General features: G+C 38.4%; 1 protein-coding gene across 4 annotated transcripts; it reads left to right on the top strand.

Moving 5' to 3' along the window:
* Positions 1-410: 410 nt before the first annotated feature.
* KNG1 (kininogen 1) lies at positions 411-17158 on the top strand. Of its 4 annotated transcripts, none has more exons than XM_059479647.1 (11): positions 416-714; positions 3551-3661; positions 4565-4649; positions 6891-7063; positions 8775-8882; positions 11222-11303; positions 11813-11979; positions 13407-13514; positions 14465-14554; positions 16016-16175; positions 16527-17158. In XM_059479647.1, exons 1-11 carry the CDS (start codon positions 520-522, stop codon positions 16712-16714), a joined length of 1467 nt encoding a protein of 488 aa, XP_059335630.1. In that variant the 5' UTR covers positions 416-519; the 3' UTR covers positions 16715-17158. The 4 variants fall into 4 exon arrangements, with proteins under 4 accessions (XP_059335629.1, XP_059335632.1, XP_059335630.1 ...); XM_059479648.1 differs by having other exon boundaries at positions 419-714; positions 16016-16169; XM_059479646.1 differs by having other exon boundaries at positions 411-714; positions 16016-17158.
* The last annotated feature ends 8479 nt before the right edge of the window (positions 17159-25637 follow it).

The following is a 25637-nucleotide window of genomic DNA, read 5'->3' as shown; positions in this document are numbered from 1 at the left end:
ATGTCCAAAGACTTTTCAAACACATTCTGAGTACTACAGTTCTCAGAACTGTTGCAGCCTGAACACTAAACAGATCTTTAAAATTTACAAGGCTGTTGTCCAAAACTTCATTGCCACTGTGACCTTCCTGGATGTTTTATTTAAGCCTTGTAAAATTCATTCTCAGTAGCAGTTTAGGTGTTAAGAAGTCAGAAAGCTACAGCCACTTCTTTCTCTTATGCTTTACTTTGCCTAAACTGGTCCCCAGCTGCAGCCATTCACCCTGTTATCTTGATGGCAGGTGGATAACCTTAGTGTCATTCTGGTGAACAAACAAAGTTTATTTAGATAAACTCAGAAGTTTATTTGCAGTATAAACAGGGTATGATGAGAACCAACCAACCCCAGGAACGCACTCATTCTGTTTGCTTAACTCCTGCTCCTGAAAAACAGAAGAGGTGACTACAATCCTGTCAGGCATTCCTTTTCCATTTGGTTCTTAAAGAGCCTTCTAATTCAGGGGGCCTTTTTCATCCAATTATGAAGGCCTTCATTGTACTAGCACTCTGCTGTAGTTTTTTCTCTAGCAAAGCCATTCCTCTTGCATTTGAGTTTTCAGACTGTGATGACCCTGATGTCTTTAAAGCTGTCGATGCAGCACTGAAGAAATACAATGAAGATGAAGCAACTGGTACCCAATTTGCTCTATACGTGGTGATGGAAGCCAAGAGAACTGTAAGTAGACTTTGCAAAAAAAAATAGTTGGAATTGTTTATGCACTTTGAATCAGCTTATCTCCATCTCGTTTGTTAGGGGGCAAGCATGACAGCACAGTGTCTTCCAAAAATGTTTTAAAAAATCAAAGTGACTTGCACAGTAAGATACTTGTTTCCCTGACGAGTAGGGGTGTATATTATGTTTTTATCAGCAGAACTCTGTGTGCTGGTGAATTGCTTACTAATGCAAGGACCAAGGAATAGAAAATTTCTATCACCAACACAATTTGTCTTATTATTCCACTCTGTTCTCTTTTTTCTTCATTGGGATTTCTAAACCTTTCCATCATCTCTAAGGTTTTCAGACCAATGGTAAAACCAGACTTATAAAAAAAATATTATACTCTTAACTTGGGAAGAGCTGGTGCTGCACAAAAAAAGAATCACCTGATAAAGTTTGGCAATATTCTGACTTGTTTGTGAATATAATTTGATTGACACCTAAGTCACAGATCTATCTAGAATCACTAGGTGGTATTTTAGTCAAATAGGATGACAGCTAAAATTACAGGAGAAAAGAATGCAACATGATCCTTTGCCTGGAATCCTTCTATATAGCCTTAATCTAACAAAAGAGTATTTACCTCGGAGAGGTATACAAAGATGGTATTACCATAATAATGACAAGCATTATTTTACTTGAAAATAACATTAGCATATTTTTTCTACTGGATTGGATTTTCATATGTAAACCACAAGAAATCCAGTGTTAGAGAGAATATTTTGCACTCCAAAATCACAAGACACTTTTACCCAGACAGAAATTGACCTCGGAAAGGAGACATGCATTGCTAAACACTTACGGCAACGTACCCACATCTCCTGGCACATGCCCTCTTGTGTTCCTGTTTACACACTGGGGAGATTTTAGCATGTGGAGACAAAGAGTAAAATCAGAAAGGCCTTTATATAATTAATATTGAGTAAATGAATAGTCTCATTGAACATTCTTAATGTTCTCATTCTTAACAACAGCCAAATGCAAATATCTCCATATCAGAGCTGTAGTATCATCTACCTTCCTTTTGCTGGTGTTCCCAAAGGACAGAGAGGAGTTGCAGAATTTTATCTTAAACCATGCTATATTTTTAAGGATACATATTTGTTGCAATTATTATTCATCTTTCCTTCTCTAGATAGCCATCTTTCCTTTTCTTAAAAGATACAAAGTGGAAATCAATTATTACTTTGAATTGTTGATCTGATTGTGATGTTAAGTAAAAAACAGAGAAAATGAATCTGCAATTAAAATTTCCTCATATTTGAGATTCTTTTTCTAAAAAGAGTATAGATTTTACTCCTCACTAGTCTCACAATGTTGAATGCATTAATTAAATAGCTGGTTATTACATATTCATGTACATTCATTATTGATAAGGTAATAAAACATAAAAGCTTACTAGTGAAAGACTAAACCTGCCCCAGTTAAAGGCATAGCTGTTCATAATAGTAATGAAATAAACTAATAACAAATAATACTTTGTTTACTTACTGAGCTGATTTATTGCAGATTTAGAGCACTGTAACAGAGAACAGAATTTGGCTCTTTTTAAATCCAAATAGTCTAATCTGATGTAATTCCATAAAAGTCAATTTCTACCTGCTGAGGATTAAGTCTATTATATTTTTAGAGCCCCTTTATCCTTTTTTACAACTATTATACGAGGTACCTCTACACTTCTTCATACCTGTAGCAAAACACAACAGGAATTAAGAGAAGGCAGAATATAATTCTGTGTCTACTGCATCAGTGTAAATCCAGTATATGCCAACCACATCAGCTCAGCCTCATTTTTTTGGTAGCACTAAGGCAAGAATTATAATTTAATCCTCCCAGCAGAGACAGAGAATAATACCTGGATATTTTAGAATAATCAGTGCTAAACTACAGCAGTTGCCTGTTTGTATTTGAAAAGTCACATTGGCAGAGCATTTTTAGTGGCTGTAAAAGGTTAGTAACTTCTGACTTTACCTCTTCTCTAAAGGATAAACCAAACCTTACAGTGTTGTCACTGTCACCAGTAGGCACAGGCCTGCTACCTGGTTTATGGCAAGGAGAAATGCCCATTACTGATTTACCAAATTCTGAAGTACTTACACTGGCCAGGCCAAACTTTGCTTAATGTTTTTATTTCATCTTATGGGATTGCTGAGGCTGTCCTGCCCTGCAGCCCAGCCTCCAATGCCTCTAGAAAACCACAGGCAGTGCCCAAGGCTGTCTCCAGAGCACATCCCTGCTCCCCCCTTCCCGTGCAGGCTGGGCAGCTGAGGCTCCCTGGTATCACCAAGCAGAGGCTGTTTGGGCACTGCCAGGCTGCCTGAGGGCTGCTGGTTCTGGGCTGCCAGGGCAGCTGCACAGAAAGAAAGTGGACAGATCTGGGAGGAGGCCAAGAGTGAGAGCGAGGGAGTCAGACAAGAGCACAGTCCAAGCTGGTAATTATGCTAACTATCCAAGCAGCCACCCAAAATGGCTTTTTGGAGTACATTTGAATGACAGTATAAAACCTAACCACTTCCTTTTGGTTCTAAACCCATTGGTACTATAAGTTAAAATGAAGGCAGTTGAGAATATTGTATCCATTATATCAAATATTGTCATTGTAGGTAAGGGCTAAGTAATATAATTAGGTAAGTTAATATTTGAACTACCAAGATCTGAGAGACCAGCAGCTAATGGAAAACCATACTATAAAATTTAAGGTAAATAAATAATACTATTTACTTTTTTGAAACTCTTATCTTTTTACCAGATTTATTACCATGCAAATGATGACATGTGTATTGTTTTAATCCAGGCAGGTCCTGACCCACAGTTTTATGTGAAATACAGAATACTTGAAAGCACTTGTGCCACTGAGGAAAACAAACACTGGCAACACTGTCATTACAGAGTATCTGCAGAGGCTGTAAGTATCTGTTCTCTTTAAAAGTTCTCTGTACAGAAACATAAGGACCAGGACCACAATTGCTTGGGGAAAATACAGTAGAAGAATTAACATTTTTAGCTGCATTGCTTTTGAAAGCTTATATGACTAGAGTCCAGAAATGTTTACAACCCCAATGTTAACCATTATAGTCCTGAGTTTTCTAGTACAATCCTGAATATATGCAGAAATGAACATTTCAGTGCTTCAATATGAAGGTTCTCAATTAACCAAACATAAGATTTGTGCACTGTCAGAGTGTAAGAACTGTAAAACTTGGTATTAACTATGTGTAAAGGAAACTTGCACAATCAAATACTGACATGGAAACCACTATGGCAGAAATTTTAGCAGAGGGCTTTCAGCAGTGCCAAACTTGTGTGGCTTGTGCTACCAGAGGGCACCCAGGGGAGGTACAACAGGGCCCACACTGCAGGGACACTGCACATTCCCAGGGGGTGGCACTGCTCTTTCACTCAGTGCACAGGAAGGGATGATGGTGACAATATAATTTGGATCTACGTGAAATGCCGTGGTCATTGCTGCATACCTTGTACTAGCAGAGGGGAAAACGGATAAATACATACTTTATATAGTCTTTAGTCATGTGTTAATTTCCATTATTCTGACTGCAAAGTCTTCAGTTAATCAGTGCACATCATACAAATATAAAGCATCATTCAAGTAATCTGCTCAGTTTGTCCTCTGCTTTCCTCACAATCTGATCCTTTTTCAGTAACAAAACAGCAGGTTGGACATTACTACAAATATACACATGAACCTCTTCCTCAAAATCAGTCTACAACTGTCAGCTGTGTTCAATAGCTAAAGCATTGCATTTTTCTTTAGCAAGTTTCAGACAATTGTTGCCATATGTTTTTGCAGAAAACAGGAGAATGCACAGCTCGAGTTCATATGAATGATGCTGATAAAACAACTAATGTTTCACAAGAGTGCAGAATTTTCTCAGGTATGTAACTATATGGGATAGCTTTCAACAAATACATTTACAAATAAAAATGGAATAAATACAATACTGAAACTTTCAGGTAATTTTAAAGGTAGAAGCTCCTTATCATTCCAGTCAGACATTTATGAATAATCTTTTGTAAGCAACTATTGGTTAAAGATAAAATTTCACTTCACTGTTATACACATATAGACAAAATCAGTGAAGCACAGGAAGTTTCTGGCCAGGGTAATAAAATTCAGCATGTATGTGTAGTAAGTTTCTTCAAGCATAGAATTATGCCAAGTTCAAATTTGTTTGCTTAAGACCAAAAGCATACTAATAACTTAAGAGACCAGATGCAACTTGTCACACTTCAACTTTCTGTCCTTAATTATTTAAGCATAAAATTGTCTGAGGAATTACTGGAAAAAACTTGGTATGACAAAATTGCACCTTCATTTTCTTCAAACTGAAAATGACTGAATTCTTGCGGTTAGTTTGCCAAAACAAGTATTTACCTCAAACAATAATAGAAAAAAAATTCATTTACAAGATAGAAATCTGGCAGTGATGTAATCATGTATGATTAAGAGACTGATATTTTACACCTTAACAATAAGCAGCACTACATTTTTCACCTATAAGACACTCACATATGACTATTACATTCACATAGGAATTTCCCTTAGTTAAAAGAGATCACATTGTTTTAAAGACTTCCAACTGAGATCTCTGTGCCTGGTGCTCTGAAAGACATACCCAAGTTTGCTTTAAAATATCCATCTAATTATTAACTACAGAAATATTCCCCCCAGTTTCTGAGATGTTTGGCAGCCAGTATCTGCTTTTTGTTCCTAGCTATCTTGTTTAAAGCTGAAATGGCTTTACCTACAGCCAGTGTCTTTCTAGGAACTGCAGTACACAAACTCCATGTTCTGCATTGAACAAATGCTGCATTTGTAGGGCAATGGTGACACCTAGTTGCCAGCAAAAGTGGTGTGAATCTTACAGAGGACACACAGGAAATTTGCATTTGAATCTTTGCTTAGAAAGCAAAATTCCCAATATATGAATTAAATTAATCAGGTATTCAGCCTAAGGAACTCCTCTCTTCTTACTAAGTTGTAACAACTCTGGAAAATAACACAGGTTTGTTCAGCAAAATCCTTATGAAAGTTCTGAGACCACAGTTGGTCTAGAAGTGGGTGTGCTGTTGGTTCATTATCTCCTTTGTGACTGCTTACTGAAAATGTGGTCATACTTCTCTGTAAGGTATCTATTTGTCATTGCTGAGTCAACATAAGATGTACTTTGGTCTGCCAGGTGAGGGATTTCCCCACTGTATTGGTACCACACTGTTCAGCCTCTCTGATCTAACTGACCCTGGACTGGTTTCCTGGTTGGTGCAAACTGGCATAACTTCCTTTAAGCCAGTTTATGCCAGCTGAAGATCAGGCACATAAATTTTACTTCAATTCCACAGGGACCACATATTGTCCCACTTCCATTCTCATGCTCACTGATTTGTGAAATTAATTTATGTACTGAACTATAAAATTAATTTATGAAAATCCAGTCCATGATTACTAGAAAGGAAAGAGAATTAATAGGATTAGTAGTAGGAAACAGGCATTTGAGCATCCCTGTCAGGCTTGTCTATTCACAGCCAATCCAGCTGGTTAAGCCTGAAGGTAGCACCAAGTGGTAACTGGCAGCCACAATGACTGGTGAGGACAGCAGAATAGTCCAACTACAGTCCCTGGGGCACTCAGAGTCACATATGGGTGAGCATATAGAGCAGCTCATTTGGGTGAGCCCAAACACTTCTGAAGTCCCATCCTGAAACACGGTAAGGACAGCAAGCAGCTGCACACTGTGGGTGAGCTTTGAAGAATCTGAAAACCTTTCCCTTAGTTGTAGCTTCCACTGGCTCCTCCCTGGCTGAATGAGTAATGTACCTTCCTTAATGGTGTCAAAACTACACACAAGGTTTTTTCTGCAATTTATAATTGCTGGTATGGGGTTCACTGCCAAAACCATGCCTGGACCCTAGGGTCATGGATGGCCCCTGCCACCACAACCAGAGCATGTTCCTAAGCATAAAAATGTCTTTGTAGGCCTTGAAACTGGAATATAGGGTTTGTTTATCACACCAGTTAAAAAGCAGGAAAGGTTCTTGCTCACTCCCAGATAGGAAAAATGAAAACCTAAGGCTGTTTTGCATGAAGCCCTATGTTTTTTGGTTTGTTTCTTTTCCAGATGTGTCAAAGATAAGACTTACTGAGGCTCCATGTCTTGGATGCTTTCATCCTATATCAAGTGATGGTTCAGAAGTGTCAGAAATTCTGAAAAAAGCCATTCAAAAGTATAACAAGCACAGTGATGAACCTGCCCTTTTTAAGCTTGCGGAAATAAAAGAAGCTAAGAGACAGGTTTGTGCATGATTTTTCTCTAAATTTTACTGAAATAATTCAACCCAAAGCAGGTACCTTGTTTGTTTTGTGTATGTTTCTGATATTAAAGTGGATTAAATTTAATAGTAAAGCATACAAAATGCATATAGAGGGTAGACTCAATAAATAATTATCTTAATTTATAAGGAATCATTAACAGTTACCTACTAGATTTTCAGAGCTCTCAACTAATAGCATACACATTTTTTTCTTTATCTGCAGTTGCTTCTAAGCAGTGTTTAGCACCAGTTTATTTGCATTCTGGTCTGGCACATGCAACCTGTATCATCTCAGACCCTCCTGGGTATTTCCTTTGGCCTTGTCCTGAGGCTCCAGCAGGAGCAGATCCCTTCTAGGGGCTGAGCCAAAGCTGCCAGCCTGCACAGATGTCTCCCACACTCACCAGCCTCTCAAAGAGCAGCAGGCATCTCTGTTTTTGCAGGCAAAAAGGCCCATTTATCAACAGCTGCTATGTGCTATAGGACAGCTAAACCCCACATAGGAAAAATGGGTAAGAGAACCCAAAAACCCAGCATGCCACTTGCTGCAAGATTTCTGCTCATGGGAATATCTGCTTTGCAAGAAATAACTACTCAGATTGCAGAAATTCTGTCTCATCTGGTATTTCATGCACTAATTCCTTCCCTGTGAAAAGCTTTCCTATGGATTGGTGTGACATTGCTAGAAAGTAAAGTTTCTTATTTGGTTTTTAACTAGTGTAGAACCCAACAGCAAACACAGACTCTTTCCTTTGAACCTGTGTATATTTACTAAGCCAAAAAGCAACTTCTAGTCTCATGTCAGCTTGACTCATTATTTAAGCCAGACTGTCCTTGTTGTATTTACTGATGGCAGCAATCCTCTTTGCTGAAACACAAACTTGCACAACATTTAGGCCACATGACAAAGTGTTGCAGATAGACTGCAATCCAGCAGCTGGAAAGAGAACCATCATGTCACCTCTGGCACACAGAGAAAAGTCAGAGCTTTCCACTTCAATTGATCTGGGATAACAAATTCTTATATTTGATTGGTTTTCCTTTTTCATACAATGTTACCTGGCCCAACAGTTTGATTTTGAGAGGTTTCATGGGTGAGAAGAAGTAGCCACTGTTAGAAAAATGGAACAGCTTCCTGGAAAGAAAATTTTTAAAAAAGGGTTATGAACCTGGACAAAGCAGTGTGTGTGGGAAGGTAAAGCCCAGGATAGACACAATTATGGGTAGATGATAAATGCAGAACACTCAACAAAAAATGATGCCAGCAGTATAAAGTTACATTATTCAGATACTGTTTTACTGTGTCCCATGCTCAGGAACGCAGGACTTGCCAGGCTGTGTTACTGTAGTCATCTATCTAGAGCAGCTTCCTGTCACGGGCAGTAATAAGTAACAGATCTTTGGAGGAAAGCACAAGAAACCCAGCAGTGGGAGGCTGCAGGCATGCCAGAAGTGGACACCAAATACAAAGTGCACTTCTAACAGAAGCGGGATTTAGTTTACACTTTGTACTGCAAGGACAAGTTTTTTTTGCTGTCCACGAACAATCTATGGTTTAATGAGTGTGAAGTGATTTGATAGATAGAAGGCACTAGATGAGTAGTTTTGCTTTCTTTGCTAATCTCATGTAATAATTTAACTTTCAAGTTTGAATTATTTTACATAATATATAACCTAAATATCTCTTCCAGGTGGTAGCTGGATGGAACTATGTAATTAGATATAACATTGAGGAGACTAATTGCACCAAAGACCAATTTCAAGATTTAACTCCAGAATGCAAAATCACTTCTAGAGGTGTAAGTAATCTCCAAATTTGTTTATCAAGAAAGTATCACATTAATGAATGGTCATTGAGATCTGACTTGAGAAAATATTTATAGTCTTGCTTCAGTTCAGGAACAAAGCTTAAATCCAGTCTTATTCATAACTGTTTATGTAACTAGGACATCTATGTCTTCTGAATCAGTGACTAAGAGGACCACTGAAAGGTTTACAGATTACACCACAGAATCTAACCAGTCTTACCCAAATAATGAATCTCTTGAGTTTTTATCCAGATATTCAAGGAGTTACTCATGAACAACCCAAAAAGTGATAATTAAAATTAGCACAATTTCCAGCCTAAGACATATTTCCTCAGGAAGGTCAGTAGCTGAATTATTACTTAACCTTTACCACAGTCCAAATAATAGCTTCCAAAGAAATATATTAACATAATTTATACATAATCCAGGTAAACGGTGCTGCAAACCCAGGCACTCCCTTGGCTTCACTGACCTGGAACTGAAGCAGCTGTACCAAAAATAGAGGCTTCCTCTCTCAAGTGACCTCCCTGAACCAGCTCACGAGGGCATCAGAAAGATGATTTTACAAACACAAGGCAGAAGGCAGGAATGCAGAGTCACTGTGAACAGTGGTGGTAAAGGGGAGGGGACAGAATGGCATCTGTTTCAGCTGTTGAGGAAATGCACCATTGAGTGCTACATTCAAGAGCCTCTCCTGTTCAAAAATTACTCCTTGTACATCTCAAGAATGTTTCAGAAGTATTGATCAAAAAAGGGAAGAATGACAGCGCTGGTAAACAACAGAAGCATGAGAGTCAGACTAACTGAAGCAAATCCCTCCACTACCCATGTGCCCTTAAACCTTAAGCAAGTTACTTAACCAGCTTGAGTCTGAGTTTCCCCAGCTGTCACCTAGAGGTGATGACTTCTGTCACCTCACCTACTACAGGAGCACTGCCTCACTCACACTGCTTTGGTCACACAGGGCTTCTGGAATTAGATCATAAGCACTTATCCCCTGAAATTACCAGTAGATCATTGACAGATACTAGAATACCATATTCCAAGAATATTGGAATGACCAAATTCCAAGGAAGTTTTCTCATAACTTTAATCAGCTCTGTACTGTTATCTTTAAATGGGAGGGCCAGAATTGCACCCTGTATTCAACACACACATGAACCACTGAGCTATACTGGGACATCATTCAATCCCTTTAACCTGGGTAATTAGCCTTGACATTATTCTTCATTAGTTTTTCTAAAATACTCAGTAGATTTTTTATAATTACATTTTCAAGTAACTGTCATGGTCCTGAGGTCTGAGTTTTAAGTCTTCCTTCTTATTTTATGGTTTATTTGGTTTCTTTAGTCTTTGATAAAGGATTTCACCAAAACCTTTCTTAAAATCTCTGTATATCAAGAGGTCTCTTTACCCACCTTTGTTGATGCTTTGCAGAACTCTGACAAATCTGCAAAATATTACTTCTGTTTACCATAAAACCTCAGTTTCTCCTGGATGTATTCATTGCCCCTAGTTCTTTCCTTTTTACTATTTTTAATAATTGGAATGATGGAATTGGTTTTAGGCTCTATAATCTTTAAAAAACCCTGATAATCAATATCTGGTTTCTCCAAGCTTTAAGATATCAAGGCAGTTTTAAGCAAGTTATCTACCACAGTTCCTTTAGAAGACCTGAGAAAATACAAGAAACTCAGTAATGTTTGATTTGATAATTGTATAATTTTTGTTTTTACAGTTTGAGACAGAAATTCCATGGAGTTATCCATAAAATATGATTCTGTCTTGTAGACATTCTCATTTTTCTCTTCAATGAGCACATAAAATAGTTCATTTGGCTTTTGTTTTAGGGTATTATTTTCTCTGAGTGGGGAGGGAAGGAAGTGTCGGAAGGAAGGAAGTGTCGGAAGGAAGGAAGGAAGTGTCGGAAGGAAGTGTCGGAAGGAAGTGTCGGAAGGAAGTGTCGGAAGGAAGTGTCGGAAGGAAGTGTCGGAAGGAAGTGTCGGAAGGAAGGAAGGAAGTGTCGGAAGGAAGGAAGTGTCGGAAGGAAGGAAGTGTCGGAAGGAAGGAAGTGTCGGAAGGAAGGAAGTGTCGGAAGGAAGGAAGTGTCGGAAGGAAGGAAGTGTCGGAAGGAAGGAAGGAAGGAAGGAAGGAAGGAAGGAAGGAAGGAAGGAAGGAAGGAAGGAAGGAAGGAAGGAAGGAAGGAAGGAAGGAAGGAAGGAATTATTAGAAGCATGCTTGATGTTATTCTGTTAGCAGGAAGGAATTAGGATGGGAGCTTTTTCGTTATTTCTAAATAACAAGGAGCTGTTTTGCATTTTTCACTCCAGCGTGTAGCTAAATGTGAGGCCAAAGCATTTCAGAATCTTCATGCAGAGATCGTAGATACCATCAGTGACTGCAAGCTTCCAGGTATGTCTTAGGCACTATCAGCTTTGAAAGTTCCAGTTTTCAGTGTCTTGCATTGTTATGTATTGTTATTTTTTCCTCCAGCCTATCTGGACACAGATATGGTTCCATGTAGTAAATGCTCCATTCTCACCCATTCAGACTAGATTTTCCTCAACACACAAATTCACTGCCAGTCACATGCACCTCTTGTTTGACCCAAATCAGGTCTTTCCACACATGTAGCTGTTCCCTCTCCATATTTTCTGGCTGCCTACAACTGGCACACGCAATTCTTGTTTCTACAAGAGAACTGTTGTTAAATGTCCCATGTGACACTGGGTGCTGATGTTCCTTTAGATAACAAAGACATGATATTGCTGATCATATAACCCTCAAATATATTTTATTTTCATTTCATAGACCCAAACATGAAGAGTTCCAGAAAGCAGGGCTTTATAACTGTTTTTCCCAGCCTTTATCTACATTGAACCTTTTGTTTCTTAGATCTGAAACCTGTTGCTCTCTTTCAGTTGAAGAAACAGTAGTTGCTGCCATTTGCCCAGGTTGTCCAAGGACTATCCCAACTGACAGTCCAGAACTGAAGGAGCTACTGAAGGTTTCTACAGAGAAGTATAATTCAGAGAGCAATGATGACTTCTACTATAAAGGTGGAGAAATACAATCAGCGACAGTTCAGGTTGGGATATTTCACAGAGATGAGGAACAGACATGACATTATTATTGGCCTGAGCTAAATGTTACCTTGAGTTTGTATTTAGATTTGAAATAATGTTTTTGTCTAAGTGCTGATACATGTGGTAACTGAAATATCCAATCAATTTTTCCTGTAAAATCAAATCCATATTGGTTTGCATTCAAAATTTTCCAATCTCTTGAATTTTCTTTTTTTCTTAAAACAAAATGTTTTTAAAAGTATGTAAGGAAAGTTGGCTCAGGGCATTTGATTTCTGTGTATCTACCCTACTTTTTACCTTTGTAACATACCTTAGACTTTTAAAGTATAAAAGTTTTTTAGACAGGACTACTCCCTTGATCCATCACACCAATACTCTTCATGTTATTTTAAACAGTGTCTACCCTATAGTTGTTGTATGGGCCAAAATGAGGCATCTTAATTTCCCTTAGAAATGTGTTGTTTTATATACTGATTTTGCTGCTAATAATACTCTAGCTAGATTCAGAAAAGCACATCTGTGCATAACTTAATACATACAGATAAATAGAGCTTGATAAAGGATGAGGAATCAGGAGGATAATATTGGTCAGCATTTGCATAAGCCTTGTTTACTGTCCCAACACATCAAAACAGAAGTTTAGAAGAGAATTAAAAATTTGACAGTGGAGTAGCTTAGAAAATAATTGGTCATAACTACTCCTGAGCATGAGGTGTCACTGGAGAAGGCACTAAAACCACAGCAGAATTTTTTCCAAATAGCTCATATTATCTTACTGATAATATCTGTGCCTTTTCTTCTTTCAAACTTTTTTCTTCCTTCTGACTTTCCCTATCATGACAGATATTAGCATGCATACACCTTTAAAATAGATTTCAGGGAAATAAAATTTCATGTCTTGCCTGATGTCCCCAAAGGAAGATATATTTTTTTAAGCTTTGTGAAAAATACTAAGAGAACACATAGCAGGCACATTCTTGAACCCATGCAGTTTCTCTCTTTAATGTGTTTGGCAAATAGGTTCATTTTCAACTGAGCCTGTTCATCACACACTTTGTTTTACTCACATTCCACTTTTCTGACATCGCATTTGGCTCTCTACAGTGCTATCACTAATGATTTCATCTGTTACTAATGAAATTACTACAGACATTTAATAATTGTGGGCCCAATATTATCCTGACCTTTTCTGTTTCCTTCAGTTTCAATGCCAGAATTTTTGAGAATTGGAACTGGAATAAATAAGTTACTTGATTAGAAGCAAATAAGTTTACTGCCAAATATTTTAATATTGTTCTTCACATATGTTGGCCCAGTGGTTAGGACTTGCAGAATACAAGTAGTTTAAGCTTGTAGAAAATCATCTTTCCTGTGAAACCTTTCCAATAAAATGCCTTTAGTGCAGAAAGCTTTCTTGCTAATTTTTCAGGTGGTTGCAGGAAAAAAGTATCAAGTAAAATTCACAGTCTGGAAGACAAACTGCTCTAAGAGTGAGTTTGAGAAACTTAATGAAGACTGTACAGCCACATCAGACAGTGTAAGTAATGATAATCTTGCCAACTGTAATGTTTCTAATGGACAAATTCATTTGCATCAGAAACTGTAAACGCTTAAGTAAAATCGCATCCTGGGTTCTGTTACCTCTTTCAGTAAACTTTTGTTCCAAGAAGAAGGGCAGCTTTCACTGTTTGTAACCCAAGTTAAGAAACCCTGAAACTTGAACCGCAGCTGCTGGATCAGTGCTCACTGCAAAAGCAAAGGAACTTTCTTTTGATAATAATCAATCAAAGAAAGGAGAGGAGAAGGCTGCTGCCAAATGAAATAGCTGCAATACTCCTGACTCCGTGGACTTGCAGCTAAGGAAAACATGAGACTGGATTGTTACTTGTGAGCAAAGGAATGAAATTTCTGGAGTGTGTGCCATGCTCTTGACAGCAGGAAAATGTGTTCTGGACACTGGAAAGGAATGTTGATAGGGCCAGCAACCATTGGCAAGGGGGTTGTTTGGGGAGAGGGCCTTTACCTCCCATCTCTTTTCCCACCATATGAACAGTGCTTACCTGTGAGATTTTAGAAACTGTTAGTGCAGCAGGAACTAAAAGGAAAAAAAAGGCTTTATTTAAATTTCCCAATTTTTAGTAGGAGAAACATCATAAACAAAAAATATTTCTTAGGAATATCACGAAGATTATGCAGTCAGTGCTCCAAAAGCGAGAGAGATGAAAAATCCAATTTTCAAGATTTAATCTGAAATCCAAAGTTGAATTCAAGTGTTCACACAGGCATAATACAGCCTTGAAAAGCTAAGCTGTGATGTGTCCCAATACAGAAGTATCCATCACTGAGACAGATTTAATAAACACTTGGTTTAAGTTCCAAGGATTTTAAAGTATTATTAAAAAACCCATTTCTTTTTCAGGCCCAAGTCTCTCCCTTTGTGTCTGAAATTTTGTTGCCTTAATGTGTTGGTTTTTGTTTTGTTAACAGGCATCACTGTCATGCGATGCACAAATTCATGTGATCCCATGGCAGAATAAAATCTATCCCCAGGTGAACTGCTCTGAAGAGCACCAAGCGGTAAGATTCTTCTTCAGTATCCATCCTATTAAGCAGAGTGTAGGACAAAGGCAGTCAATAAATTCTTTATCCATTCCAAATTATCCCATATTTTATACCAAAAATAAAGGAACACAGTTCTTTTAACAGCCTCATTAACATCATACTCTTTTCTCTCACCCTCTAACCTCAACCCTTTTACATCAAAGCCGTTTCACCACAAGCAACAAGGTGATCACACAAACAGAGACCCTGCAACAGGCAGAAGTTCTGCCTGTTGGCTGCTCCTCTGCCTTCTTAGTTAAGCTCTGGAGTATCAAGCTCCATCAAATCCCTCAAATTGCTACTCATACTAGGTTTAAAGGTTTTTTTAAAATGTATTTACTGGCACAATAATTATACCCCACAGATATCCAAAGCATCTGTGCACCTTTCCATACAAGATGAGTGGTGCCTGATGCAGCTGTCAGTGTCTGCACAAGGATCCTCCAATTTCTTCCTACTCAGCTCCACGATGAACTAGTCCTGACTGCAAGTCAGTTTGAAAATCTCACAATGGGATACAAATATTTTTATTGTCAGATATTTCTGAGGATTGCAGGGACTCCATTGTGACACTGAATAAAGACAGATTACCCTGCCCTTGTAACTAATAACTTCACTCTGCTCAGAACCTTCATAACTACATAGTCATTTGTTATGTATCAACTAATGTCTCTCCTCTCTATTTTCACTACAATATTTTATCCATAGCAACTTTCAAATTTAGCTTCAACCCAAATAACTCTGATTTGCAGCTAATAATGATCAGAGACTTTGGTGGAGAGAAATGAAACTCACGTTGTACAGTGAGTGTACACCATGTATTCACAGCCTTTGTCTCCCAGTTGATGAGGGAGTAGAGATGACTCAATAACAACAGAATGTTTGATATTATCAACTTTAATCTCTGTGTGTTATTTCCAGGCAGTATTCTGAAATGCATATGTCAAATCTAGAAGTAAAAAATTGAATAGCCACATTTTATAACAAGATTACACAGATCTTCTGCATATTCTGCCATTGATGCTATTCAGAGATGTGTTAACTTTCAGCATGAATTGGTGCTATCCATGGGAGTGTAACACTCTAACATGCACCGGGACATTTAGTTCTAGAATCCAACTGTATTGTTCATAAATTAAAACCAGTACATGTGTTTTGCTCTCTGTAGTATAATTCCTTTCTTACACTGACAAAATTTCAGTGATACAAAAAAATTTTTTTTACACATTTAGCTGCTAAAATACTCCAGAATTATTTGGGAGGATGTTTATGTTTGTATGCTTATCTTAGAAGAGAGACTTGTTTAGTTTAGATTTTAGTTTAAAAATCTGCTAAATGATTCATGTACTGCAATGAGCCAGCTTCTGAATTTCCCACATCTGAAGCAATTGTTCTGTTTCATGTAACAAATGTGGCTACTATTGCAATGTTTTTTAGATGTTCTTTGCAAGGAGGCCTCCTGGATTCACACCTTTCCGGAGCACTGCCATGCTAAGCCAGCCACAAGCAGTTTCACAGGCTGATAAAAATGAAGGAGAAAGTGAAAGCCCTAGCACAGAAACAAGGAAAGACAATGCACAGGAACCAGAAGGTGAAGGTGAACCTGAGCATAAACACAGGCACAAGCACAGGCATAAGCACAGGCATGGAGTTAAAAAGGATCATGACAATGACAAAAGGCACAGGCATGACATTGGTTGTGGGCACAGAACTGGCCATGGGTGTGGGCATAAAAAACACAGTAAAAAGAATAAACATAAACATCCAAACCCCAAATCTTCTGAGGAGTCAAACGAAAGGGGTTTTAATCAAAATGTAACCTTCCCATCATCATCCAGTGCTGAAAGTGCACTGGAGCTGGTTAGTACAGGGGTTGCAAGGGAGGAAACCAGTGGACCTGCAGAGCCACTAATTGTTCCTGATACTTCTTTATTTAATGGATTGCCAGATCGCCCAGAATCTCCTCACCCCAGATGTCCTGGAAAACCATGGAAACAACTTGTGGGCTTTCCAGCCCCTCCAAGCTTTCCCAGAGAATTCACAAATGAGGATCTCTTGCCTTCTGCAGCAGGAAACATCGATCCAACTACAGAAAACAATGACAAAGACTTTGATCTCACAGATGCTTTAGCATAATTCAAACATTGCAGGATCCTTTTCAGAAATGTTATATAGAATATAAGAAAAATACTGCCTTTTGAAATGTATAAAATGCAAAGAGGCAAAAGCTCATATTCTGTTAGCTGAAATACTCAAGTAGGTCACCAGCACTTCTGGGGACCTAAGACCATATGGCAATACTGTGCATTTGCATATATTTGCAAATATGTAAATCTGTGTAACTCATCTGCCTCAATTTTCTATAAGCACAAACTGAATCACTGCATCAAATCTTACTGTATTATATCTAAAAGAATGGCAGAAAGAATTTTGCAGATTACACTAAGAATCTCGACCAAATATGAGTAAAACAAGTCAATATAGAACAAGAGAGCCTCTCTTAGATATGTGAAATATTTTTTCTTTAATTTACTGGAGTGGATCATTTAAAGAACAAAATAAAACAAAGGAACCTTTTAACCTGGTAATTTCTTTAAAGAAATCAATATTGCTATCAGTCTATCACTAGTGGTTGTTGTGTTGGATGAGATAACAGGGACAGCTGAGAGAATCCTAAATAAAGCAGATTTATTATTCCCTACACATATTATGTTAACCACCTAGAGAAGCACCTTGATTGCCAGATTTTCATTCAGCAGAGATGAACAAATCCTACAGATCAGATGACAAAATCATGAGCTCTTGAGACACCTAAAATTTGTGTGCCTTCTTCCATTATTAGGTTGTGCATCATTTTGAGACTGGACTGATTTTCCTGTTTGGGGTATCTTCCAAAGGTTGAGTTTTTGGTGCAATGCATTAGCTAAAAAGCACCAGATATTTCTTGCAAAATAAAATGCTTTCCCTCTGTATGGATGCGATAACTTACTCAGCTGAAAAAACCCCCAAAACCACAAAGCAATAAATAAATAAATAAATACTTCAATGCCAGATCAGTTCACAGTTGAAATGCTACTCCATCCTGTAAAGGGTTAGTGACAGGGTGAGGTCCTACAAATGATAATACATCACTGATTTTGCTGTAAAAGACCACATTACTTGAAACCACAGTGGAAATGCCCTCCACCACAGCTGCTAGGATTGCTGTGGCATCGAGACTTTATACTCAACAGCTGGGAGTGGCTCCTTTTGTGTGCTGTGCTTCTACAGTCGGGGAGGAGGAAGGGGAAGTCTACTCAGAGAATGCAAAAGAGATGGGAACAGGATCAGGAGGTCTTGGCCTAACAGGCAAGGGATGATCTGCAGACAGGAGACAGCTACCAAGAAAGGTCAGAAGATACAGAAGTGGAAATAACAGAGGCAGGGTGGCATGATATGGCTGGGGTGAGAAGAACAAAAGAAAACAGCAAATTAGTGGTAAAAATTGAAACAGAGTGAATGGGATGGAAAAGTGGGTGAAGGTACAATTGTCAAGGAGCTATAAAAGACAGGAACTCAAGAAGGGGGGCAAGAACAAAAATAAGAAGCAAGAGAGGGGTCTCTGATTGTGCAGGAGAGTCCCCAGCTTATCACAGAACAGAACTCATACTGCCTGAGTCTAAGCATTCCCTGACAGTGTAGGCACGCCTCCCATTTTCAATGCCTGGTTCCTTTTTTCTAATTGCATTAGAAAATTCATTAAAAGGTATTGAAAAAGTAAGGAAATCTAAAATTAGAAACAGTGCCTGTCAGTAAAAATTCAGCATAGTTGTGTGCATCTGGATGGTTTTTTACACAGTATAACTGGCTGCCACATAGGGATGGATGGAGACAGACAGATATCTATAATGACTGATGGCATCAGAACCATTATACTTCCTTTCACAAAATAATCATTCAGAAGTCATAAAAATTAGCTGGAGCCCAATTTTAAAGAAAGATAGAGTAATAATAACCCCTAGATCCATCACTAATCAAATCCAGCCTTTTTCATTCATTCTTTTCCTTGCAGCATAATATGCAAAGGCTATCTTCTTGTTTTGACAAGAACTAAACTTACAAAGCTATGCCAATGAAAGCCTTGAGAGTTATCTTTAGTTCTCTGCTTCTTCTCTTCTGAATATCTGATTAGTATGATTTTGGCTGTAACTGGAAACTTTGTGTATAATGAATTACTATCAGGAGTATAAGCTCAAACCAGTTTTTCTTTAGATTACAGTAGCAATTTAATAATTAATGCAAAATTACCATAAAAACATATAGATGCAAATATAAGAAAAACAAAGTTTTCTTTCCATTTCCAGTCTCCCTGATGTGAATGAAAGGAACATCACACTCTTGATGTATTCTCCCCACAGAGCACATACACAACCATGAGTAGTGAGACAGGACTGAGTGGTCATTTACCACGTGCTATAGTGATGATGTGAGGCTCCATTATTGTTCAACACAAAGACGACAATTTCAATTTGTTTATACAATTTACAAAAATAATTACCTTAAAAAATCATTCTGGAATAAAAATCAGTGTTCCATGTGTAAAAATTCTGAAACAGAATGTTTAGATATTTTTAGGACAGAACATTTCCATTCCTCATTGACGTGTTCCCACAGAAAGTTTCAATTATCACAAAACAGCACTTTCTGATGGAAGAAGCTGCTGTGAGAAAACTCCTGACAAGCCTTTTCCTGCTCCTGCTAAAGAGCTCTGCAAAGCTTCCAGCTTCTCCTCCTGCTGGAATCACGCTGGAGCGCTCCCTCCAGGCCCGCAGAGCCGAACGCGCACTTTCCTCCTTGGCCAGCAGATGGCACAACTTTTGTCACAGGGTTTATGATCGCCAAATTTTGTCAGGTTTGTCATTGCCAGGAATGGTTTAGTAGGCTTAACACTCAGCGTTTCTTCTGGGTGAGTAACACTGTAGCTAAAAACACCCCATCTGTGCAATCTGTTTTAAATATTAAGCTCTAGCAATAGAGCTTCGATGCTTGCCAGTTACTTACTATAAGCAAAGCATATAAATAACACTGTAAATGTAATTCCATGAACATGAAAAATCAGGGCTACTCCCGCACCAGAAAAACTGAATTCTTACTGATACAGATAATCGGAACTAGGAGTCTGGGGTATGAAAATATGTCTGAATTAAACCTCTGTTTACTCATACTGCTGACATCCAGAGCCACATGATGGCCATTCTGCAGCTGTCTGAATTTAATGTTCTCCCTCTCCTGTTCATTCCATCTGTGACAACAGCACAAAACACATATTTTAACTGACCATATGAAAAATTCCTCAGCTTTGCTATGGATGGACTATTGGATTTTTGCCATAAGTCAGACATGACCTTTTCATCACACTCAGCAGTTTCAATCATCCTCTAGTGCTATGTTCACACAGTGTAAGCCACGGGAGAGAGCTGAGCAAACACCTGACATCAGAACATGTGGAGCATTAATGATGAACTCTGCTATTTGATAGGAAGGAAAAACCCATTTCTTTCCTTGTTTTCTCAGGTCTCTCAGCCAGCAAGAAAATTCTCCCAATTTAGGAATAACAGCTCTGAGGATAAATGAGTCTAAGTAGCTACAGAATTAGAAATGACACTACTATATGGCCATTGTAATGTAGACAGAGCTGTACCAAATCCAGTGTAAAAATTCCTCATATATTCTTTAAAAATAACAATGGGGATAGATATTTTCAATTCTGCAACCAGCTACTCACCCACAATTCCTAATTCTGCTGTGTTTACAAGACCACATTAATGTAATGCAGCTCCCACAGTTTTAATTAAGCTTTATGTGCAAGTTCATTTGGGAAAATGTAATTAATAACACAATGTTTCTACTGCATTCTAAAATAAGAGGAAGGGTGTGTTAAGGAGTAAAGAGTGAAGGTTTTTCTAGTTGGCTAAGGCATTTTGCTGCAATGAATACTCCCAATACTGCAGCTCCTGCAACGGTTTCAATCTGCTGCCCACTGAAAACTCAACCATAACCTTCAAAGGAGTAACTCCTACCACTGTGGATTAGAAACCTCACAGTGATTCTTTTCTCTTCTGCCAGGACTACAGATAGTGCTGATCTGTGGGTTGAAGATCAGGCATTAAAATACTTACCTTACTCAAGCCACAGAAAATCAGAATGCCTTGCAGAATCTAGTCACGCCAAAGGAATATATTTGTTTTAAAAATGCAAAGACAAAATATATTTATGAGGGGCCCTGTATGAATTTGGTGGATGCCTCTCCACCTTCCCACTGGATGCACTTATCACAAGATCCAACAGACCACTTGGCTTGAAAGAAAAGAAATACTATAGTTTCAGTGAAAAACAAGGGAACAAAACAAGTCTGACTAAGGCAGAGAATGAACAAGGATGTATTTTTAACTGAAACTTAGATTACTATTAAAAAACTCAAACAGTTGGGCTAGACAAGAATTGAGGATTATTGATTTCAAGTTGGGGAACATAATGCTTATGAACAGAATATCAATAGGAGCATGTTTCAAGAAAAACTTTGTCCTACATGCCCAAAACACTATAGTTCAGTGCCTTGAAAATCCACCAGACACATGTAGAAAAATATTATTTTGTTTCTTATTCTAACCCTTAAGCATGTCAACACAAGTTAATTTCTTGCCATTTAATCCAAGAGAAAAAAAGACTAATGCCATAAAACATTATGAAGAAGTAAATCTACTATAACTGAATTCTCTTCCCTTTCTAAGTCAATTGTTCTACTAGCTGTAGAGTGACTAAAAGAGTAGTAATGCTCACAAAATCAATAAAAACAAAGGGGTATAATGGGATATAACTCGGGCTCTGCAAAAGAAAAAAAAATCAGTCCCAGAAGGAATCCAGAATTCGGACCGATCATTTAAGCAGTCTTGTGACTGCTAAACTGAAATCTCCTGTTTGAGTGCAAAAGCCTGATTTTACATTTTGCTGAGAAGTCTGTGCTCCCATTAACCTTAAACAGCACTATGGGTACTCAGCATTTCAAAACTCAGGCCTTGGACCACTCAGCCAAAGCCTATCGTGTCGAAAGCTGATATTACCTGGAGTGGTTGAGATGGAAATTGAGCAGTGCAACACCTCAAAAATGTAATTATGGGCAGCATTAGCCATCAAAGTAGCTTTTATATTTTACAGTGTTTTGGGAATTAGTGCAAGTCCTGGCACTAACCACAGCAGCACTAGTGGCTTAACAGCTCTCTTTCCTGGCCCAAACACAGAGATTAGAGTGTTCTGGGCAATGTTTGCCACACTTCCTTTTCCCCTTGATCACTCCCACAATACAAACCAGGTGGAAGACACAGGCAAACCAAGCATAAACTACAAGATCACCTCTTTCTTCAGAATTCAATACAAACATGTGGACAGATTAGTAGATTTACAAACAACACCTCTGTCTTGTTCAGCTCCATTAAGTTGCTTTTCTATCATAAGACAACCAAGATGCCTCTGAAACTTTGACTCAAGTTGATAGATCTGTGGGTTGTAGCCAACAGTTTGGCACAGGAACAGCAGCAATATGAAGGTTATAATGTGGGTGCACTTCACTCAAGACATTTCTGTATCAGCACTACTGTAGCTCTGCTCTTATTCACTGTAAATACATACTAGCCACCATCAATCCATCAACTGGAACAAATAAATATTCATGCTATTTGGAAACTTATGAGAATAGCTTGTCATTTAGCAACACTGGGCTTCTGCCCACCCCTCTGCCAATGAAAAACTATTACATTGATCTTAGACTGCAACACTAACCATCCACTAAATATTTACATAAGGCAACCAAATTTTTGTCTGGATAGGGCCCATCTATTCCTTGTTTAGCACTTATTCCACAAAGTGTTTATTATACAGTCATATTTGTTTGAATAATCACCTCACGTCTCTGAAGAACACAAACTGCTTTGACTCAGAAGTTCAGTGATCTCTTCTGAAATATAGCACCTAATGCCCTGTGGAAATCAGTCCTAATACACTCAGCAAGGCACTATCAATTGTTCAGAGAAAGAGACTAAAGCCCTTGCTGACACTGAACTAAATCACCATCATTTGTACTGCCAGGGGATGCCTCAGTCATGGATTAAGACTTGAACTTCACATGCACTGGCTCAGAGGACCCCCACAAACCTTAACAGGATGTTATCAACTCCAAGTGCACTGGAGTTGATCTTTAGAACCATCAAAAGAATGGTTCTAAAGAATGCAGGAGAGCTTTTCATAGCTTACAAGTTTGACAAAATCAGTCTGAATCAAACATGAGTCTGGCTAGTAAAAATGCACTTGAACATCCAATTCCACATGACAAACTTTGGAAATGGAAACTTACATATGCATGATTGATAGATCTCACCCAGTGCCATTCATGACTGGGAAATGTATGAGCTAAACTCTATATGAGCTAAACTCAAAGAATAACAATTTCACAGTGAGAGATGGTAATACTAAAAATAAAAATCTGAATCCCTAACATTAACAGCCTGAATTACTCAGTCTTACTACCAGGCTGCTATAGAAAAAAAAATCCCTCTGACCCAAACTGCAAACAGACTACAGGAGAACAGTCAAACACTAATTGATAAATGGTGATAAAGTGCAAAACAAGAAATTGTGAGAAAGGGCTGATCTATCCAAGCACACTCAATAACACAGCAAACAGATGGTTAAGCAATATCAACACAGGAGTATCAACATAGCTAATACAGTGTTATCACTGCCTCCACAGTTTGTTTTATTCTCCTCAAGGCCCTGCCATGCAAACATGGCAGGTGTGCTGGGTTTGCTGTGCAGGGCACGTGGCTTCAGACACCTCAGAAATGTCCTAGGGACTGGGAGAAGGAGCAGGTGAAGGATTGCAAAAATATGTAGAATGTAGGAACAGCAGCAGCAGATGCAGAAACAGCAGCAGCAGCTTTTTCATGAGTGTGTTGCAGGTAATTCTGTAATGATATTGAAGTCTTAAACTACTACAAAGCTCACTTCATTAAAGATATCCCACAGAAAGCATGTCTGATGTTGGTCCTATAGTCAGTATGCTTGAGCATCTAATACTAATTTTGTATTTCTTTATTATACATTTCCACTCAAAAGACATCTACTTAGATAACAGAAGACAAAGGATCTTTGATAAGAGATTGATAACACATCAACATATCACAACAATCTTATCACAAACCCATAATTTCACTTACATTTTGAAAGGTTTCATAGCACTGCACAGCTGAATGTAACAACTGAGGCATTTTAATATATACAAACTGCATTCATCAGCTCAAGATTATGCTGAATTTTTTACCACCATTTTTTCTTGTTTATCTCCCTACTGAGCTTTTTCATGGCTGTCTCTACCCAGGGTAATAACGTTAATGTCCAAGTAGTATCAAAAAGCAGCTACCTTGAAGCAGCAGTGAGTATTTTCTAAAGGAAAAAGTCACTCTTCTTCTCCCTCCTTTCTTTGCAGCATTTCCTCCTGAAAGCATGGGAGTGTGCTTGCTTGCTCATCACTCCTGCTACCCTCAACAACTGAGATACATAGCTTTGTTCTTCTGCACCAGCAGTTCTGCTCATGAACACTGACACTGAATTTCCTTTTTTAGACAGCAAGGACGCAGACTTTCTTCCTCCTCTCCCTCCCTCTGCCTCGCCTCCCCTCCCCCTCCCACAGTCTTTGCTGTGCCCTCATCTTACCTTCAGCAGCACAAGAAATCCATGCTGCAGTTTTTTTTCCTCATAGCAGCTCTATGGCAACAGCAGTTCTGAGGCAGCAGTCCTTTACAGTTCTCACTTCATTCTCCTTCCTTCTGCATAAAGATACACAGCCCATTAGCCCAGGAAATCAGCAAAGACAATTCTGATGTGAATTAGTAAACACAATTCCACAATTATTTCAGAAAAAAGTGTGTTGTATTCCAAGAAGAGATGAATATTAGCAATGCAAATGAATTATATTAAAAGGAAATCAGAGAAATTCTTTTGGGTAATTAACTGTAAAATCATCTTTGTGATAACTCAGCTTTCTTGGACAGAAAGGTGAAAAAGAGAATTCTGAGCTTAAGATATACACAATATTACATTCAAATAAAGTCCTCTAAGAATTCGTCGTTGTTTGACGGAGTATTTATTTGTTATTAGCACATAAATTAAATCAGTGCTTTGCTTGTTAAAATCCTGCTGAAATAAAGGCAATAATGGCATACAAAATCTTGTAGTCTTGTAACCCATGGAAAAATATATATCAGAATACATTTAGAAATGGTAGCACAAAGCTTGGAGAACAAAAAAGCACCAAAAGAAAAACTATAGCAGCTGCCTGCTTCAAAATCAGGTTTTACCTGATTTTTTACTTTGTTACTTCTAAATTAATCAGAACAATGAGCTACAAATAAATGCAAATATGACAGCAAAAAAGCCAACTACTTAAGACTCAGAAACAATTATTAGCAGAAGCTCTTAAATCAAAGCACAAGATAAAAATACTTTGAATAGAGGCACATCCATTCTCTCTATATACTGCAAAAACCTGCCAATATTTTATAATCTAATCACTTTTATCACATGCACAAAAGAAATAAATTGATATATTCCTGCAATTCAGCATGAACTTGCATTTCTCTGTCCTGCTGTGTAAAGAACAAAGGTTTCTGGCCACTGCCAGTTGCTGTGACAAGAAGTGTTAAAGGGCATGTCCCTGACTGGCACGAGCAGCACCACAGTTGCTCCTGGCTGGAGCGAAGGCATCGCCTGCATCCAGCCATGTCCACACCTGCTGGGAAACCTGGAAAACAGGGGCAGGTGTTCCTGGGCACAGTCTGAGAGGAAAACATTGAATTCCTTACTAATCCAGCTCCTCACATGTTCATTTTTGTCTCATCTGGCAATATTCAGTTGGCATACCAAATAACATAGAATAGTGTTTGGGATGGGTTGAAGCACAAACAACTGGGGCTAAGGACTGGCCTACAGAGGCTTCCCAGCACTGAACAGAAGCCCCAAAAACCAGAGC

This window comes from Ammospiza nelsoni, chromosome 10 (genome assembly GCF_027579445.1).
Source record: "Ammospiza nelsoni isolate bAmmNel1 chromosome 10, bAmmNel1.pri, whole genome shotgun sequence".
NCBI lineage: Eukaryota > Metazoa > Chordata > Aves > Passeriformes > Passerellidae > Ammospiza > Ammospiza nelsoni.
Note: the sequence above shows the minus strand (reverse complement) of the source record. Positions and strands in the feature narration are given on the sequence as shown.